This window comes from Phoca vitulina, unplaced genomic scaffold, assembly GCF_004348235.1.
Source record: "Phoca vitulina isolate PV1807 unplaced genomic scaffold, GSC_HSeal_1.0 scaffold79, whole genome shotgun sequence".
Taxonomy (NCBI): Eukaryota; Metazoa; Chordata; class Mammalia; order Carnivora; family Phocidae; genus Phoca; species Phoca vitulina.
In genome coordinates, this window is record NW_022589782.1 from 4996524 (window position 1) to 5016328 (window position 19805).

A 19805-nucleotide genomic window follows, 5' to 3' on the forward strand; every position below is an offset into this window, starting at 1 on the left:
AAGAGTAAAAGAGAAATTTTTTTAAAAAGATTTTATTTATTTATTTGACAGAGAGAGACACAGTGAGAGAGGGAACACAAGCAGGGGGAGTGGGGGAGGGAGAAGCAGGCTTCCCGGGGAGCAGGAAGCCCGATGCGGGGCTCGATCCCGGGACCCTGGGATCATGACCTGAGCCGAAGGCAGACACTTAACGACTGAGCCACCCAGGTGCCACTAAAAGAAATTTTTGTAGCTGTGTAGGTGAACAATGTCAATGAGACTTACTGTGGTGGTCATTTTGCAACATATAGTGAATCCTGTTGCACACTTGGAACTAATACAACATTATATGTCAATTATACCTCAATTTAAAAAGTTACTAGGCATCCTTTCCAATTTTCTTTATTTTAGCCAATAGTGACACTCCAGTTGAAGAAATTCATTCTCCATTTACAACAATACTTTTGAGGACATTTCTGAATTACCTCCTGCAGTTGGCTTACCACATCCATCACAAAGAATACCAGTAAGTACTACTTCCGGGGCGCTGAGAGGGTGAGGCCGAGTGCACCGGTGCTGTAGTCACAGTGCTAACTTTTCTGCTTTCCTTCAACGGGCGTTATCACTTTACATACTTCTGAAATGAAGGACCAGAAACAAAAACATTTCCCAAATATTAACCACAAAACCATGAGATACTGGATTAAAATTCGGAAGACCCCTCAGATGTGAGTCATGTTTCCATCCTGAATAGTGTTCTCAGAGTTGTAATCAGAAATGGTCAACACCAACCCTACCTTAGGGCAGAATCTCCTGTCTTTCTCAGAGAAAAATTGATACTACATCTTTTTTTAAAAAAACTTTTAATTTTGTAATAAATTTAGTTTTACAGAAGTGTTGCCATGTTAGTACAGTGATTCCTATACACCCGTCACTCAGCTTCCCTTAACAATCTTACACAACCGTGGTGCACTTGTCAAAGTGAAGAAATGAACGTTGGTATAATACTCTTAACGAAACCACAGACTTTATTAGGGTTTCCCAAGTTTTCCCACTGATGTCCCTTTTCTGTTCCATGTTCTTTGCGTTTTGTTGTCCCACCTCCTTAGTTCCTACAACCTGTGGTAGTTTCTCGGATTTCGTCTTTTATGACCTTGACGCTTTGGAAGACCATTGGTCACTTATTTTGTAAAATGTCCCTTGATTGTCGTCTGCTGATGTGTTTTCATCATTGCACTGAGGCTTGGGTTTTGGGGAAGAATACCATGGAGGCAAACTGCCCTTGGCATCCCATCCCATCAGGGGTACGTGACATTAGACTGTCTTATTACCGGTTATGCTAACCCCGAGCGCTCGTTTAAAGTGGTGGCAGCCAGGATTCTCTGCCGTAAACATACTGTTTCTCCCTTTCTGTGCTCTCATCATTCGAAGCAAACTACTAAGTCCACTCCATACTCAGGGAGAGGAGAATGAGGTTCTCCATCCCGGACAGAGGGGTGACTAGATCTGTCTTGGCAGAAACAGAAGCCCATCGCTCTTTCTGTGTTTTACCAAACTGATGACTGAGAACATTCACCCAAATGCCTGCCGTGTAAAAGGTAAATACAAAACCAACAGCATTATATTTATTATTTTTTCCCCAAAATGTAGCTTTGTAATCATTTTTTGATGGTTTATCTTTCCCTAATGTCTTTAGGCAGTTTATTCAGTGGGCAGCAGCGGACACTCTATTCCATGAATTACATCGACAAATGCTGGGAGATTTATACAGTTTACTGCAGACCACACACAGCTCCTCCCCACGAGCCTTCCATGAAGATGCGACACTTCCTCTGGATGTTGAAAGTAACCACTCGTGACTGAGACTGGTTTTATATTAATAAGAATTTTGACTTTTTTTTGAGAGAGAGAGCACATGCGCATGAGTCAGGGGAGGGGCGGAGGGAGAGGGAGAGAAGGAATCTCAAACAGGCTCCTCCCTTAGCATGGAGCCCGACTCAGGGCTCAATCTCATGACCCTGAGATCATGACCTGAGCTGAAATCAAGAGACAGACACTTAACTGACTGAGCCACTCAGATGTGCTGGCATTTTGGTTTTCATTAAAGAAAGGCAGCATTCCAGCTATGATACACAAATAATGAGGTGAAGATCCGGGATGGATTTTCATAGCGGTTGAATGTTTGCTGAGCATCTTTGGGCAGAAGCGAGTAATTCCAGGATCTGTGACAGACCTGAGGCAGAGGGAGCACCGGCTCCGTGTGTTTCCCAGTGAGGGGAGCGGCATGGGTGGCCACAGTGCCTTTGCTAAGCAGACCTTGCGGTATAAGAGAAGATGGGGTTGGGAGAAGGGGGGAAGTGAATGTCATTTAAAAAAAAAGTTCATCAAAAAGTAGTTTAAAGAAGTTATTAGTTTATAAAGTAGTGAGGACATCTAATTCATACACTATTCTTGTACTAACTATTGGCAGTTTTTGTTTTAATTTATACCTGTGGGAAGATAAATGAGAAAATGAGAAGAGCCGAATACTAATAGGGAATAGAGTGCTTTAAAAAAGTCTAACAGTGTTGTATGTGTACGGAAAAGTCACCTAGTGTCTATTACAGGAAGATGCTTGTTAGAAGTGTGTGAGCTGCGGGGGGGGAGGGGTATTGTAGAGCTGTTCATTTGTTCACTTTCCCCCTTTCTTCATGAAGACACGAGGTCCCCCTAAATGGGTCAGACTTCCAGTTCGGGCTGGTGGCATTCTCCCAGGTTCATTACCATGTTCTTCTTTTCTTTTTTTTTTTTTAAGATTTTATTTATTTATTTGGCAGAGAGGGACAGCGAGAGAGGGAACGCAAGCAGGGGGAGTGGGAGAGGGAGAAGCAGGCTTCCCGCCGAGCAGGGAGCCCGATGCGGGGCTCGATCCCAGGACCCCGGGATCATGACCTGAGCCGAAGGCAGACGCTCAAGGACTGAGCCACCCAGGCGCCCACCGTGTTCTTCTTTTCCCCGTATCTCTACTAACACAGTACAGTCAGAGGCTTGTTTGGATTCCAGGTTTCTTCCCCTGACAAAGCTGCAGATGGTTCTGTGTATTTCTGTTGCATCGCCTCAGGAATGTTCCCGTTTAGAGATGTTGAGATGGACCAGCGGGTTCACGTGGAGTCAGCACGATCCTTCCATTAGAACATATGAGCCTGGTTTGCACAGCGCTCAGGAGAGAGCTGAGGGTGGGCCAGCGCGGAACCAGCCCCCATGAGGTGCACGTTCACCTAATCCTTGTTTTCAGCAGCGCTAACTTAGGGGAGACTGTGTGTCCTGGGCCGAATGCTCTCTGGTTCAGTATCTCTGAGAGCAAAACTTCTGTTTGCAGCTTTGATGAGGACAGGGTCTTCTCGGCGAGTCTTCCTGTGTTCAGCTCTCCCTGGAGGGTTACTTCCATAGGGGCCTCCTGCCTGAGTGCCTACAGCACCCCGGCTCCCTGAGGCCCCCAGTCCAGCGTTTCCCCACCTGTGCAGTTGGGTTGATATCTCACATCTGGATCATCCACTCTCCCAACCCCTCTGTCCTGTGTTTATGTCTCTAAAGACACTTTTCTTTTTAGAGGGATGGGGGAAGGTCTAGAGAGGTAAATATCAATGTTAATCTAGAATGCTTTTCAGACGGATCAGTTTCAAAGACATTCATTTCTAGAACATCTCCTTAAAGGGTTATACGGATATAAGTGAACATTAAAAATAGGTAGCTATTTAGGGGAGCCTGGGTGGCTCAGTCAGTTATGCATCTGCCTTTGGCTCGGGTCATGATCTCAGTGTCCTGGGATCGAGCCCTGAGTTGGGCTCCCTGCTCAGTGGGGAGCCTGTTTCTCCCTCTCCTGCTCCCCGTTTCTGCTCACGCTCTCTCAAATAAATAAATAAAAATAAATAAAAATAAATAAATAAAATCTTTTTAAAAAATGTAGCTATTTGTAATTATAGGCCATTATGGTTTAATTGGTTGTTTTGTTTTGCAGGACTTTAAAATGATAAATAAAGAATTAACAGCAACCAAGTTTGTGGAGGTCATTGCAGAGGATAATCCTTTCATACATGACGGCGTTGACAGCAACTTCGAACTTGAGGTTTGTAAAGAGGTGTCACAAATAGTGCAGATACAAGGTAGGCTGTTTTGCCTTGGATACCGAGAGCCAAGATTTGATCGAAAAGCATTCTCACCCCAGGATGTAACTATGTGCGTGTCTGTGTGTGTGTATACACTCATGCGTGTACACCTGTGTGGGTCTCCTTGATCGTATTAGAAAACTAGAGTTAATATAAAAAAGAGTATTCCAGATGTCAGGAAATAACGAATGAAGTCAAAAGAATATAAAACTATAGTTGACCCTTGAGCGACGCAAGGGTTAGGGACGACACCCCCATGCAGTCAGAAATGCAGGTATAACTTTGACCGCCCCCCCGTACTTCACTACTCACAGCCTGCTGTGGACTGAAAGCCTTACTGATAACATAGACAGGCGACTAACACACGTGTTGTCTTACAGACTGTGCTCTTACGATAAAGCAAGCTAGAGAAAAGAAAACATTAAGAACGTCGTAAGGAAAATACATTTACAGCACTGTCCTGTACGTATGGAAAAAACCCTGCACATCAGTGGCCCCACGTAGTTCATACCCGCCTTGTTCACGGGCCAGCTGTCCGACGCTATTTCTTGGATAACTGAGCGATTCAATACACGCGTCTGTTTCTCTGGCTGACTTGTCCTAAGCCTGTCAGAGACACTGACTGATCTCCTCCAGTGAACGAGCCTGCGTGTCTTCACTTTTCAGCGCGCCTTGCCGAGGGGCTCTGGGCAAGTCGGCCACCCCAGGCTCAGTCTTTTCTTCTGTACATGGAAGTGGGGCAACTAGTTGATCCCTCGGTTTTTAGTATCCGCCATACCTCCAGATTTCCCCTCCCCAGGAGTCTGCTCCCTGTCCCCGTGCATTTGGCTCTTCTGGAGAGGTCCTAAAGATGGGATCCGTGTGGCTCCCCCCGCTCGGCTAAACCCATTTACGTTCAGGTCACCAGTGACCCCACGATGACCCGCCCAGGGGGCCCTGCCATGGGACCTGAAATGCTGCCTCTGCCACCTCAAACACATTCTTCCCTCCGTGTCCCTGGTCTCCCACTTCCCTCACTGCTGGTGCCTTCCGACTTGGCTGATTCCTCCTCTCTGTCACACCCGCCCTGTCCAAGTGCTGTAGACTCAGGCCGGGGTCCCCTTCTCTAGTTGTGCTCACCCCTTGTCTCATCATCTTAAATGCCACCTTTCTGAGGACAAGGCCAGCGTTTGTATCTCTGACCCCAATCATGCTCTCCAGCTCCAGGCGGCCTAGCCAGGGTGGCCCCTCGGGTTTCGAACAGCCCAGAATGTCCCACACCCCAGACTGCAGTTGTGACCTCCATCCCCCACCTGCGTACCTCAGCCTCCTGTGTGTGGAGTGTGGATGGCACCCCGCCCTTTGGTTGTCAGGCCCCCATATTCAGATCTTCAGGACATCCTATTGGCTCCACCTTCAAAGTATTTTCTAGAACGTGGTGCCTCCCACCAGCTGCACTGCTTCCGCCCCGGTCGAGCCACCGTCACCTAGAAAGCTGCTCACTCATCCTCCTGATGCGTCCCTTACCCTTCTGCTTCCCAGGGCAACCGCCAGGTCACGTCACTCCCCTGCTCACACCCCCAGGCTTCCCATCCCACTCAGAGAAAAGGCCCTCATGACATGGATGGTGCCACCTTTCTGAGTCCTGTCTGACCACTGAGTCACACCTGCCTCCATGCTGTCCCCAGAACACACCTGTCACACTCCTATCTCAGAACATTTGAACTTGCTGTGCCCCACTCTGCTATTTTTGGGGGGGGCTTAAATAACAGAAATGTAAGAAGAGTAGGAATGGTGTGAGCAGAACAGCCAATAAGAAAACAAAACTCTTGTTCTGATAACAGAACACACATAATCTTTTAAATGTAGTTTTTGTTTCAAATTGGTGTGTACCCACGATGCTTGAGCGTTGAATGAGGTGGCATTGTCCGGAGACAGAGACCAACACCCAGTTGAATCACTGGTCCACCTCAGGGTATGTCAAAATGAGTAAGACCCTTTATACTTTGTTTCAGCTGGTTTTCCTGGAATTCTTTGAAGCTCTCTTAAGCTTCGCACTCATCTCTGTCACTGAACAAATGACTAAAACCTATTTAAATTTGCCAAATGATGACCTGTCTGGAAACAAACATGGAAGCTCTTACATGACAAATCAGGTAAAGGTATCTTAGAATTTATGGAGCAAGAAATGGTTTCATTCTGGAACGGTTAAACTGGATCAAAACTATCTTGGGCTTTTATAACCCTTCAGGAAATAATTTAAGACTTAAGAAAAAACTTAAGACTTCTTTTCACATTTTGGAAGGGTGTATTGTCTTTAAGTTAGGTCCTTGGTCATGACCCAGGGCGTAGACTCCTAGCCACAGTAGCGGAGATATCCTAATGAAGGTCAGAGTGCCTACCAACATGTTGGGTAGACCAGGAGGCTTAGAATATCTGAGATAATTTTCTTATGAAATGTTTCATTATGCAATCTAGTGTTTACAAGAGTGGAGAACCTGTTCCAGAGTGAAGATGCTAATAAACAGCTCCTGAGTGTACATGAGATGCTAGCTGGTTCTCTTAGGATGGGGCCAGCTCATAGGACAGGCCTGCTGGACACGAGGCTCCATCGCAAGACCTCGGTGGAGCAGGGGCAGTGTCAGCCACCCTACTGAAGGATCCGGCTGCTGGGGCAAACTGACATAAACTAGTTTTAGGTGGGGGTTTCGGGTTAAGTAGGCTTGGAGGATTTCTGATTTTCGAGCCATTCATTTGGAGCCACAGGGAGAGTCTTGGGGGCCAATGGAACCTCACAGCTGGGAAACTCTTCAGACCTGCACATACAATGTCACTGTTTGTTGTGTAAAGATTGACTCTTCCCACAAATCCCCTGATGTGTCTCAGACTCCTTGTGTGCTGAGAGCTTCATGTTCAACTTCACCTCACAGTCCATCCCACCAACTAGATATGCCTTGTCCAGGTTGAGGATATGACTGATGGCCTCTCCAAGTCAGTCTGGGAGCCTTATCATGGGCCATGGTCTGGCGCTTTGCTCTGAGGGAAGTCGATGTCCACCTTGAATTTGTCCATGATTTCATGGATGGCATCACATGGGCTCTAATAACCGAGTGTGAACACTGGTCTGGGGGTCATCCTCAGAAACCATCTGACCATGTTCACCTCTGGTTTTTAATATATCATTCCACATGTCCAACAAGGTAAATCCTATTCGGTACATACAATGGAGTATGACTCAGCTGTGAAATAACTCATGATACAGGATACAACAAGGATGAATCAAAATAATTCTGCTGGGTGGAAGAAGTCAGACAAAAAAAAAAGTGCAATTATATGAAATTCTAGAAAGCGCAAAGTAATCTGTAGGGACAGAAAGCAGATCAGTGGTTGCCTGAGGATAAGGGTGGATTCCCGAGGGGCACAGGAAGCTTGGGGCTGATGGATATGTTTGCTGTCTTGACTGAGCTGATCATGTCACAGGTGTACACATGTCAAAAATCATCAAACAGTAAGTACACCTTATGTGTAGCTTAACTGTAAATTATACTTCATTAAAATTGTGTGTGGGGGCGCCTGGGTGGCTCGGTCAGGTAAGTGTCTGACTTTGGCGCAGGTCATGGTCTTGGGGTCCCGGGATCGAGCCCCGAGTGTCAGGCTCCCTGATCAGTGGGAAGTCTGCTTCTCCTTCTCTCTCTGCCCCTCCCCCTACTCATGCTCTCGCTCTCTCAATTATTTTTTAATTTTTGTTTTTTTTTTAAAGGTTTATTTATTTGAGAGAGAGAGAGCATGAGTGGGGGGAGGGATAGAGAGAGAGGGAGAGAAGCAGACTTCCTGCTGAGCACAGAGCCTGACGTGGGGCTCGATCTCACAACCCCGAGATCGTGACCTGAACTGATACCAAGAGTTGGATGCTTAACCCACTGAGCCACCCAGGTGCCCCAGTAAATAAAATATTTTTTTAAAAATCGTGTGTGTGTTTCCATGGAAACCCCAAATCCTCTTATGTGTTTGTCCTTGCTCAGAACATCCAGAACAGGAGTTCAAGTATAGGAACAAGCCAGGAATCGGATCTGCAGGACGGCAGCACCAAGTCATCTTCAAGCAAGCTAGGGCTCATGCTTGATCTTAGCAAAATACGGAGATCAGAGGTTCGTATTTACAACTAACCACGTAACAGTAGTTACCTGGCTGCAGTTATCAACGGGCTTTGTGTGCCTACTGTGTGATCCGCACGCTTCTATATGCTGGTGATCTGCAGTGAGGTAAAAACCTGTCCTCTCGTGGACTTCACATTCCAGTGAGGAGGGGGAGACACGCGAACGGCAGCGACAGCTAACACTCTTGGGGTGTTTACCAGGTGCCACACACTTCCCAGTATGAGCTCATTTAACCCCCCAAACCACCTTCGGGTACAGTTACTGTCTTAGGGGGGAGCTGAGGCATGAAGAGTTTAGGTACCTGCCCACAGTCACGCATCTAGTAAGCAGTGGAGCTGGGGGTCCGTATGCAGCAGTCTGACTCCAGAGTTTGCACCCGTCCCCACACTGCTACACGTCCCCACACTTACGAGGTGTAAGCGACGTGGTGAAGAGCGAGGCAGGCTGCGCAGTGGCAGGTCTTCTGATGAAGCGACATTCGAGCACACATGAAGTGGGGAAGCAACCATGCGATCATCTGGAGGAAGACTGTTCTGTGCGGAGACCCTGAGGTGGGGGCGTTTGGGTTGTTGAAAGACAAGTGGCTCAGCAGCTGCAGCCACATCAGAGAGGCCCGGGGCACAGGAACTCGGCGGGGCAGTGGGGCCAGACCAGGAGGGCACCCGGCCATGGTGAGGACCTGGCTTGCTTTCTGCGACGAGAAGGCCCCAGAGCAGAGAGGGTCAGAAGGCTCCCTGTGGCTTCCCTGTTGACAAACCAGTAAGGAAGCTCTCGGAATGACGTGCAGGTTTGTTGAAGGCTGTGGAGTTTGAGAGGGAGAGACACGGCCAAGATGATTCTAAGCCTTTTGGCCTGAATGCCCAGGAGATACGGTTGTCATTTACTGTGAAGGGAAGGCTGGGGTGGGGGACGGGAATTTGGGGGCAAAATTAGGGAGCTGCTTTTGGACACGTTAGGCTTCAGGTGGCATAGATGGAGACGCAAGCCTGGGGTTCAAGGGCGAGATCTAGTTGGAAGCAGAAATGTGGGTGTGAACAGCACATATCCGGTTAAAAATGCCGTTAATATCGGAACGTAGGTGCGATTAACTGTATGTAGTTAAACACTTTCCCAACAGAGCCACGGAAGACTTTCGTATCTTTAGTTTCTTGGGAGGAGTGTTTTAGTGGATACAATAACTGTCATTCATTTCCTTAATTGTACAAATAGCAATATTTTATGCAGGTTAAAATAGTCAAACGTAGTCTCTTTCGCTTAAAGAGAATGGCCTCATGAATAATTTTCTAATTATTTATAATGTAGCAAATTGGTTTTAGTCCACAATGATGCAGAAGTCATATTTTGCTTTGTGATTTTCTTTTATGTAAAAGCCCAAGATCAAGAAGTCTCTAAGTGATGAAAGAATTTCCAAAATGAACTTTAAATCTCCAGGAAAAGGGCTAACCTTTTTTTTATCCCAAAATGGTGAGTATTTTAATGATTGAACTCTAGTTTGTACACTGTTGCTTATAAATGATAGAAGGTTTATAAAAATGTACAGCTGTCTTTTAAAAATGTAATTAGGCTGGGCGCCTGGGTGGCTCAGTTGGTTAAGCGACTGCCTTCAGCTCAGGTCATGATCCTGGAGTCCCTGGATCGAGTCCCACATCAGGCTGCCTGCTCGGCGGGGAGTCTGCTTCTCCCTCTGACCCTCCCCCGTCTCATGTGCTTTCTCTCTCTCATTCTCTCTCTCTCAAATAAATAAAATCTTAAAAAAAAAAAAAATGTAATTAGGCTGGTAGTGCTATTTCCAATGCTGCCACCCGCTTGATGGAGTTCACTTTCTTTTTTTTTTTTTTTAAAGATTTTATTTATTTATTTGAGAGAGAGAGAATGAGAGAGAGCACATGAGAGGGGGGAGGGTCAGAGAGAGAAGCAGACTCCCTGCCAAGCAGGGAGCCCGATGCGGGACTCGATCCCGGGACTCCAGGATCATGACCTGAGCCGAAGGCAGTCGCTTAACCAACTGAGCCACCCAGGCGCCCTGGAGTTCACTTTCAAGGCTTGATCCTGCTGAGGTTTTTTTGTCTTTGTTTTTGTATTTTTTCCCCAGTTTTATTGAGATGTAAGTGACTTAGAGCCCGAGTCTCAGGTATACAGCATAATGATTTGACATAAATATATTGTGAAATGATCACCACAGTATGTTTTGCTAACATCCATCATCTCATAGAGATAACCAAAAAAAATGTTTTTCCTTGTGATGAGAGAACTCTTAGGATCCACTCTTCACAGTTTGTCTATATCATACAGCAGCATCTATAGTTGTCACGGTGTAGATTACATCCCTAGTACTTATTCATCTTACAACTGGAAATTCATACTTTTTGACCACCTTCATCCAATCCCCCCACCCCCAACCCCAGCCTCCAGTAACCACAAATCTGGTCTCTTTTTCTATGAGTTTTTTAGTGAATTTTTAAAATTCTACATATAAGATCATACAGTGTTTGTCTTTCTCCGGCTGGCTTATTTCACTTAGCGTAATGCCCTCAAGGCCCAAACATGTTGTCACAAATGGCAGGGTTTCCTCCTTTTTAACAGATAAGGTTCCATTGTATATATTCCACAACTTCTTTATCCATCTATCCATTGGACACTTAGGTTGTTTCTGTGTCTTTGCTGTTGTGGATGATGCTGTAGTGAACATGGGGGTGCAGATATCTCTTCCACAGTGTTTTTGTTTCCTTTGGATATGTTCCCAGGTGTAGAATTGCTGGGTTATATGACTCTTCTATTTTGAATTTTCTGAGGGACCTCCATACTGTTTTCAAGAGTGGCTGCACCAATTTACATTCCTTCCAACAGTGCATGAGGGCTCCCCTTCTCCACATCCTCGCAGCATTTGTTATCCTTGTCTTTTTCTTTTTCTTTTTTTAAAAGATTTTATTTATTTATTTGACAGAGAGAGGCACAGCGAGAGAGGGAACACAAGCAGGGGGAGTGGGAGAGGGAGAAGCAGGCTTCCGGTCGAGCAGGGAGCCAGATGCGGGGCTCGATCCCAGGACCCTGAGATCATGACCTGAGCCGAAGGCAGACGCTTAACGACTGAGCCACCCAGGTGCCCCTATCCTTGTCTTTTCGATGCTCACCATTCTGACTGGTGTGAGGTGATCTCTCATTGCAGTTTGATTTGCATTTCCCTGATGATGAGTGATGTTGAGCATTTCATATACCCATTGGCCACTTGTGTATCTTCTTTGAAAAAATGTCTATTCAGATGCTTTGCCTATTTTTATTTTTTTTCTATTGAGTTGTAGTGCTTTATACATTTTGGATTTAAAGCCCTTATCAGCTATATGGTTTGCAAATACTTTTTCCTATTCTACAGGTTGTCTTTTCATTTTGTTCACTTCTTTTGCTTAGTTTGACATCATCCTACTAGTCTATTTCTGATTATGTTGCTTGTGCTTTAGCCAAAAAATCCTTGCTAAGACCCATGTCAAGGAGCTTTTTTTCCTGTTTTCTTCTAGCAGTTTTATAAAAGGTTTCTCATCTTACATTTAAATTTTTAAACAATTTCGAGATAATGCGAATGGTGTAAGATAGGGGTTTAGTTTCATTTTTTTATGTGTGAATGTCCAATTCTCCCAACACCACTTATTGAGGAGACTATCTTCTCTCCATTGAACACTCCTGGCTTCCTTGTCAAGTACTGACTGTACACATGGGTTTATTTCTGGGCTCTCGATTCTGTTCCATTGGTCTTTGTGTCTGGTTTTTTTTTTTTTTTTTTTTAAGATTTTATTTATTTATTTGAGACAGAGAGAGAGAGAGCACATGAGAGGGGGGAGGGTCAGAGGGAGAAGAAGCAGGCTCCCCGCCGAGCAGGGAGCCCTATGCGGGACTCGATCCCGGGACTCCAGGATCATGACCCGAGCCGAAGGCAGTCGCCCAACCGACTGAGCCACCCAGGCGCCCGGTCTTTGTGTCTCTTTTTATGCCAGTACCATGCTGTTACGCTTTTTATACTGTGTAGCACAGATTCAAGTCAGGAAGTAAAATGCCTCCTGCTTAGTTCTTTCTCAGGATTGCTTTGGCTATTTGGGGTCTTTTGTAGTTCCATATAAATTTTAGAGCTGTTTTTTCTACCTGTTAAAAATGCCACTGGAATCTTATAGGGATTGCATCAAATCTATAAATGGCTCTTGGTAGTACTGACATCTTAACAATATTAAATTTTCCAATCCATGAATGTAGGTTACCTTTCCATTTATATTTGTCTTCTTCAATTTCTTTCCATCATGTCTTGAAGTCCTCTGAGTAGAGATCTTTACTTCTTGGCTAAATTTATTCCTAAGCATTTTATTGTTTTGATGGTATTGTAAATGGGATCATTTTCTTTAATTCTTTTCCTGATAATTCACTGTTAGTGTATAGAAACCCTATTGCATTTTTGTATGCTAATTTTATATCTTGCAACTTTCCTGGATTCATTGATTAGACCTATCAGTTTTTTGGTGGAGTATTCAGGAATTCCTACATATAAAATCATGTCATCTGCAAATAGAGACAATTTTACCTCTTCCTTTCCAATTATGATATTTTTAATTTCTTTTTCTTGCCTAATTGCTCTGGCTAGGACCTTCTAGTACTATACTGAATAAAAGTGGTGAGAGTGGATCCTTCTCTTGTTCCTGATCTGAGAGGAAGATTTTTCAGTCTTTCACTATTGAGTGTGATGTTAACTGAGAGCTTGTAATACATAGCTTTTATTTTTTTTTTTTAAAGATTTTATTTATTTGAGAGACAGAGCACAAGCAGGGGGAGGGGCAGAGTGAGAGTGAGAGGGACAAGCAGACTCCCTGCCAAGTGGGGAGCCCGATGCGGGGCTCAATCCCAGGACCCTGAGATCATGACCTGAGCTGAAGTCAGACACAAACCAACTGAGCGACCCAGGCGCCCCATATATAGCCTTTATTATGTTGAGGTACATTCCTTCTGTACCTAATTTATTAAGGGTTTTTTTTTTTTTTAATCATGAATGGATACTGAATTTTGTCAAATGCTTTTTCTGTGTTTATAGAGATGATCATATAGTTTTTTCTTTCATTCTATTAATGTGATGTATCACATTGATTTGCATATGTTGAACCATCCTTGTATGCTAGGGATAAATCCCAGTTGAACTTGGTGAATGATCCCTTTAATATGTTGATTTTGGTGTATTAGTACTTTATTGAATATTTTTGCTCCTATATTCAAAAGGGATACTGGCCCGTACTTTTCTTTTCTGGTAGTGTCCTTTTCTGGCTTTGGCATCAGCGTAATGCTGACCTCGTAAAATGAATTTGGGGGTTTCCCTCCTCTTCAGTTTTGGGAAGAGTTAGAGAAGGATTTGCATTAATTTTTCAAATGTTTGATAAAGTTCAACAGTGAAACTATCTGGTCTTGGGCTTTTCTCTGCTGGGAGATTTTTGGTTACTAATTCAACCTTACTAGTAATTGGTCTGTTCAGATTTTCTATTTCTTCTTGGTTCAGTCTTGGTAGGTTGTACGTTCCTAAGAATTTCTCCATTTTTTCTAGGTTATCCAGTTTGTTGGTGTTTTATTGTTCCTAGTAGCCTCTTATGACCTTTATATTTCTGTGGTATTAATCATAATGTTTGTTTTCGTTTATAATGTTGTTGATTTGGTTTTTTTCCTTGGTTAGTCTAGCTAAAGGTATCAATATTTTTTTCAAAGAATCTTAGTTTTGTTAATATTTTCTATTTTCCTGTTCTCTATTTTGTGTATTTCTGCTCTAATCTTTATTTCCATCCTTCTGCAAGTTTTGGATCTAGTTTCTTTTTCTAGTTCCCTAAGGCAGAGTTAAGTTAGTTTATTTGAATTCTTTCTTGTTTCTTAATGGAGATGTCTATTGCTATGAACTTCTTAGAACCACTTTTGCTGCAACCTGTAAGCTTTGGTATATTGTGTTTCTATTTTCATTTGTATCAAGATACTTTTATTTTTTTATTATGTTCAATTAGCCAACATATAGTACGTCATTAGTTTTTGATGTACTGTTCAACGATTCATTAGCTGCATATAACACCCAGTGCTCATCACAACACATGCCCTCCTTAATGCCCATCACCCAGTTACCCTGTCCCCTCACCCCCCCTTCTGTAACCCTCAGTTTGTTTCTTGATACTTTTAAATGTCCCCCTTTAATCTTTGACCCGTTGGTTGTTCAGGAGAGTGTTAATTTCCACGTGTTTGTGAATTTTCCAGTTTTCCTCCTGTTACTGATTTCTAGTTTTATACCATTGTGGTCAGAGAAGATACTTGATAGGATTTCAATCTTGAATTTGCTAAGACTTGCTTTGTAGTCTAACACATGGTCTATGCTAGAAAATGTTCCACGTGTGCTTGAGAAGAATGTGTATTCTGTTGTCAGAATGTTCTGTATATGTCTGTTAGGTCCATTTGTTCTATAGCATTGATCAGATCTGCTGTTTCCTTAATGATTATCTGTCTGGATGACCTATCCATTGTTGAGAGTGGGGTATTAAAGTCTCCAACTATTATTATATTGCTTATTTCTCCTTTTTGCTCTGTTTTTGCTTTATTTATTTAGGTACCCTGAAGTTGGCTGCATAAATATAAATGTATCTTCTTGATGGACTGACTTCTTTATCATTATATAATGATCTTGTCTCTTTTTACCATTTTTAGTTTAAAGTCTGTGCTGTCTGGGGATGCCTGGGTGGCTCAGTCAGTTAAGCGTCTGCCTTCGGCTCAGGTCATGATCTCAGGGTCCTGGGATCGAGTCCCAGATCAGGCTCCTTGCTCAGCGGGGAGTCTGCTTCTCCCTCTCCCTCTGCCCTTCCCCTGCCCACTCACTCTCTCAAAATCTTAAAAAAAAAATAAAGTATGTGTTGTCTGATATTAGTTACCCCTGCCTTTTTTAAAATTACCATTTGCTTGAAATATCTTTTCCACCCCTTCACTCTCAGTCTGTGTCTTTAAGGTTAAGTGAGTTCTCATAGGCAGCTTATTGTTGGATCTTGTCTTTTTATCCATTCAGCTATTCTATGCCTTTGATTGGAGAATTCAATCTTAATTTACACTTAAATTATTGATAGGTAAGGAATTAACTACTGCTCTTTTTTTAATCGTTTTTTTTTTTTTTTAAGATTTTATTTATTTATTTGAGAGAGAGAGAGCTCATGAGAGCGGGGAGGGTCAGAGGGAGAAGCAGACTCCCTGTTGAGCAGGGAGCCCGATGCGGGACTCGATCCCGGGACTCCAGGATCATGACCTGAGCCGAAGGCAGTCGCTTAACCAACTGAGCCACCCAGGCGCCCTTTTTTTTTTTTTAAGATTTTATTTATTTATTTGAGAGAGAGAGAGAGAGAGCACATGAGAGGGGGAGGGTCAGAGGGAGAAGCAGACCCCCCGCTGAGCAGGGAGCCCGATGCGGGACTCGATCCCAGGACTCTAGGATCATGACCCGAGCCGACCAGGCGCCCTTTTTAATTGTTTTCTGATTGTTTTGTAGAGCTACTGCTCCTTTTTATCCTGCTGTGTTTTTTCATGTTTTGATGCCTTTGGTATCAGTATGCTGACTTCTAAAAATCATATTCTTTCATGTTATTACTACAGATTTCTTCCCCTTGTGGTTACCATAAGGATTATATAAAATGTCTTAGAATTGTAACACCCTATTTTAAGCTGATAAGTTCATTAGAATTCTTAAATTTTACACTTCTCCCCCTCAAGTTTTAGGTTACTGATGTTACCATTTACACATTTTTTTATATTCTGCAACTAATAACAGATTATTATAATTAGTTATTTTTATTATGTTTTTAAACTTTTGAACGAGAGTTACAAGTGATTTATGCACCACCATTATATTACAGAATTTATGTATTTACTATTACCAGTGAGTTTTACACTACCTTCTTATGTTTTTATGATGTTAATCAGTATCCTTTAACTTCTACTTAAAGCACTCTTAAGTATTTCCTGTAAGGCAGGTTTAGTGGTGATGAACTCCTTCTTTTGTTTTTTCAGAAAAGTACCTCTTCTCCTTAATTTCTGAAGGACAACTTTGCTGGGTAGAATTCTTGGTTGACAGTTTTTTCTTTCAATATTTGAATAGTTCATTTCATTCTCTCTTGGCCTAAAAAGTTTCTGTTGAAAAACCAGTCAGTAGTCATATAGGGGGGTTCCCTTATATGTAACTTCTCTCTTCTCCGTTACTTTCAAAATTCTGTGACTTTTGAGGATTATAATGTGCTTCAATGTAGCCCCCCCCCCCCCCCGTGGGTTCAACCTATTTGGGGTCTTTACGGCTTCATGGATCTGGATGTCCTTTTCTCTCCTTAGGTTTGGGAAGTTTTCAGCCATTACTTATTGCTTTAAATATACTTTCTATCTCTTTTTCTCCTCCTGGAATTTCTATAATGGGAATATCATTTCTTTTGATTGTGTTCCATAAGTCCTGTAGGCCTTCCTCACCTTTTTTTTTATTTTTGCTCCTCTGACTGGGTAATGTCAAATGCCCTGTCTTCTGGGTCTCTGATTCTTTCTTCTGCATAATCCAGTCTGCTTTTAAATCTTACTATTGAATTCTTCGGTTTGTTCATTGTATTTTTCAGCTCTAGGATTTCTGTTTTTGGGTTTTTTGATGGCTTCTTTGTTGAACTTCTTGTTTTGTTCTTGCATGGTTTTCCTAATTTTGTGTAGTTGTGTATCCTTGTAGTTCACTAAACTTCTTCAAGAGGATTGTTCTGAATTCTTCAACAGTTCATAGATCTCCATTTCTTTAGGGTCACCTATTACAGCTTTATTAGTTTCCTTTGGTGGTGTCATGTTTACTTTTCATGATCCTTGATTCCTTGCTTTGGTATCTATGCATTTGAGCAAGTGGTAGCCTCTTTCAGATTTTACAGGTTTGCATTAGCAGAGACAGTTGCTCACGCATCAGCTCAGTTTGGGTTTCTGGATGTGTCTGGTGGTACTTTCTTAGGCAGGTAGCGCTTGTTGTTAGGTCTGTTTTGTGGCAAGGCTACTGCCTGAGCTCTGAGGTTGGAGGAGGAAGGGTGCTGCTGGCTGAGAGCAGTTTTAAGTAGGATTGACGGCTTGCTTCCCTGCCCAAGTGCGGTTACAGGATAGGCTTCATGTTGCCTGGGTATTCTTGTCAGGTTGAGTAGTATACTCAGCTGTAGATGAGGCTACGAATTAGTGTCCCTACTCTGGCAGGGCAGCAGGACAGGGCCCATGGCCTGCATGGCTTGTTGTTCGGGTACCTGAATCAGGCAAGTGTGTGAAATGAACTCCCTGGCCACAGACAGGTTACTGGTTTTGCTCTGCAGACAGGGAAAGTCCTAGGCTGTCCTCTCTGTTCAAGTGCAGGGCTGTTGGGTGGGCTAAAGACTATCCAGCAATGAGGTGGGGTGGAGGTGGTGGGGGGGAAGTACTGTTATGAATTAGTTTCCTTGGCTGAGTGGAGAGGGAAAACTGCTCCGAGGCTGATAATGCTCTTTCTTTGGGGTCTTGACTCAAGCCAACCCATGCGCCCACAGTCCCTGGCTAAACAGGGCGACTGGCTTTGCTCTGTAGGCTATCAGCTCTGCCTACCAGCCTGCTGAAATGTTGCAGGGCTATACAGCTTTGCAGATGTTCTGGCCAGGCTTTCTGGCTGAGCAGTGGAAGCCTCCATACGTGGAACTGGCTGCCATACTTTCTGCTTAAGTGGTGATGGATTATGCAGCTTCCAGGTGTTCTTGCCTTTCTGCTCAGATGCCATAAGCCAGGCTATGACTCAGCTCTCCTGTCTGGGCAGTGGGCACCAACCAGGCTCCAGGGCTGGCACAGCTCTTCATTTGAGGCCATTAATCAGGCTGACCTGTACCCTGTGGAGTTTCCTGGTCAGATTTCACCACCAACTTGGTTCTGTAGGTGAGCAAAGATGCTGTTTGGGGGCTGCCACTTGGGTGCTGCAGGTAGGAACTCAGTCTGCCAAGATCTCAGTGCTGTTGCGAGCCCCTCCCCCTTCTGTCACAATCAAATTCCCAGTGGTTGAGCCCCCACATTCCCTAGCAATTCCCATGGGGTAAGACTGGAGTGGGGGCCCCCAAGAAGTGACCCACAATGCTGGGGAGCTGGATGTCTACCCTGGACTCTCTTTTCCCACTGGAGGAACCACAGGCTCAGGGGAAGCCTCAGTTTGGTGCTGTGGCAGCCTGGGAGTGGAGAGGGGAGTGTGGTCAGCATGTAGCCGTTCCTCTTACCCTTCCAGTGCTGTTTTGTTCTCTGTGGTGAAGGGGGTGCTTCAGCTTCACCCCTGTAGTCTAGGATTCTCTCAGTGATGTCTTGTCCATGAATAGTTGTTGGTTCTTTTTTTGGAGATGGAGTGAAGTCAGGCAATGGCCGATGTCCCCACTGTGGTGATGTCACTTCTCCTGGAGTTGACTCCCAAGAACATGATCTTACCAAGTTGTCACAGTCTGTTAGGACAGCTGTTCCTCCAGTGTGGGCCCTGCATGTCCATCTCTCAAGCTTGATACTGTTGACTATATCCTTATACAGTTGATTTGTCTTTCTCAGGAGTCTCATTCACTTTTTTAAAAATTGAAATATAATTAACACACAGTGTTAGTTTCAGGTGTACAATATAACAATCTTACACATTGCTCTGTTCATCAAGATAAGTGTATGCTTTTCTTTAAGATTTTATTTATTTGAGAGAGACAGAGCACAAGTGGGGTGAGGGGCAGAGGGAGAAACAGACTCCCTGCTGAACAGGGAGCCTGACGTGGGCCTTGGTCCCGGGACCCTGGGACCATGACCTGAGCTGAAGGCAGATACTTAACTGGCTGAGCCACCCAGGTGCCCCAAGATAAATGTACTCTTGAACCCCTTTTTAATTTCACCCATCCCCCCATTCACCTCTGTGGCAATCACCAGTTCACTGTATTTAAAAGTTTGTCTTTTTTTTCTTACTTTGTTTCTTAAATTCCACATATGAGTGAAATCATATAGTATTTGTCTCTGACAGACTTCATTTAACATTATACACTTTAGGTCCACCTATGCTGTTGCAAATGGCAAGATCTCATTCTTTTTTATGGCTGAGTAATATTCCACTGTATGCATACATGTGTATAAATACGTACATACATATATACACACACGTGTATACATATATATACATAAACACACAGACCTTCATCCATTCATCTATGGATAGACACTTGGGTTGCTTCCATGTTTGGCTATTGTAAATAATGCTGCAATAAACATGGGGGTGCATGTATCTTTCCAAATTAGTGTTTTCATTTTCTTTGGATAAATACCCAGTAGTGGAACTAATGGATCATATGGTAATTTTAACTTTTTGAGGAGCCTCCATCCCATTTTCCACAGTGGCTGTACCAATTTGCATTCAGTGCAGCAACAGTACACATGGGTTCCTTTTCCTCCACATCCTTGCCAACACATTTCTTGTTTTTGACTTGAGCCATTCTGACAGATGTGATATCTCATTGTGGTTTTTATTTGCATTTCTCAT

The 19805-nt window shown here is 43.8% G+C and overlaps 1 protein-coding gene across 1 annotated transcript in view; it reads left to right on the top strand.

Moving 5' to 3' along the window:
* Positions 1 to 19805, top strand: part of RSPH10B (radial spoke head 10 homolog B) — a 52840-nt gene that overhangs the window by 26632 nt on the left and 6403 nt on the right. The window contains exons 12-18 of the mRNA XM_032394085.1: positions 391 to 505; positions 1498 to 1577; positions 1676 to 1824; positions 3977 to 4084; positions 6119 to 6259; positions 8126 to 8251; positions 9631 to 9724. Coding sequence (XP_032249976.1) covers positions 391 to 505; positions 1498 to 1577; positions 1676 to 1824; positions 3977 to 4084; positions 6119 to 6259; positions 8126 to 8251; positions 9631 to 9724 — 813 coding nt within the window. The remainder of the gene's footprint in view (positions 1 to 390; positions 506 to 1497; positions 1578 to 1675; positions 1825 to 3976; positions 4085 to 6118; positions 6260 to 8125; positions 8252 to 9630; positions 9725 to 19805) is intronic.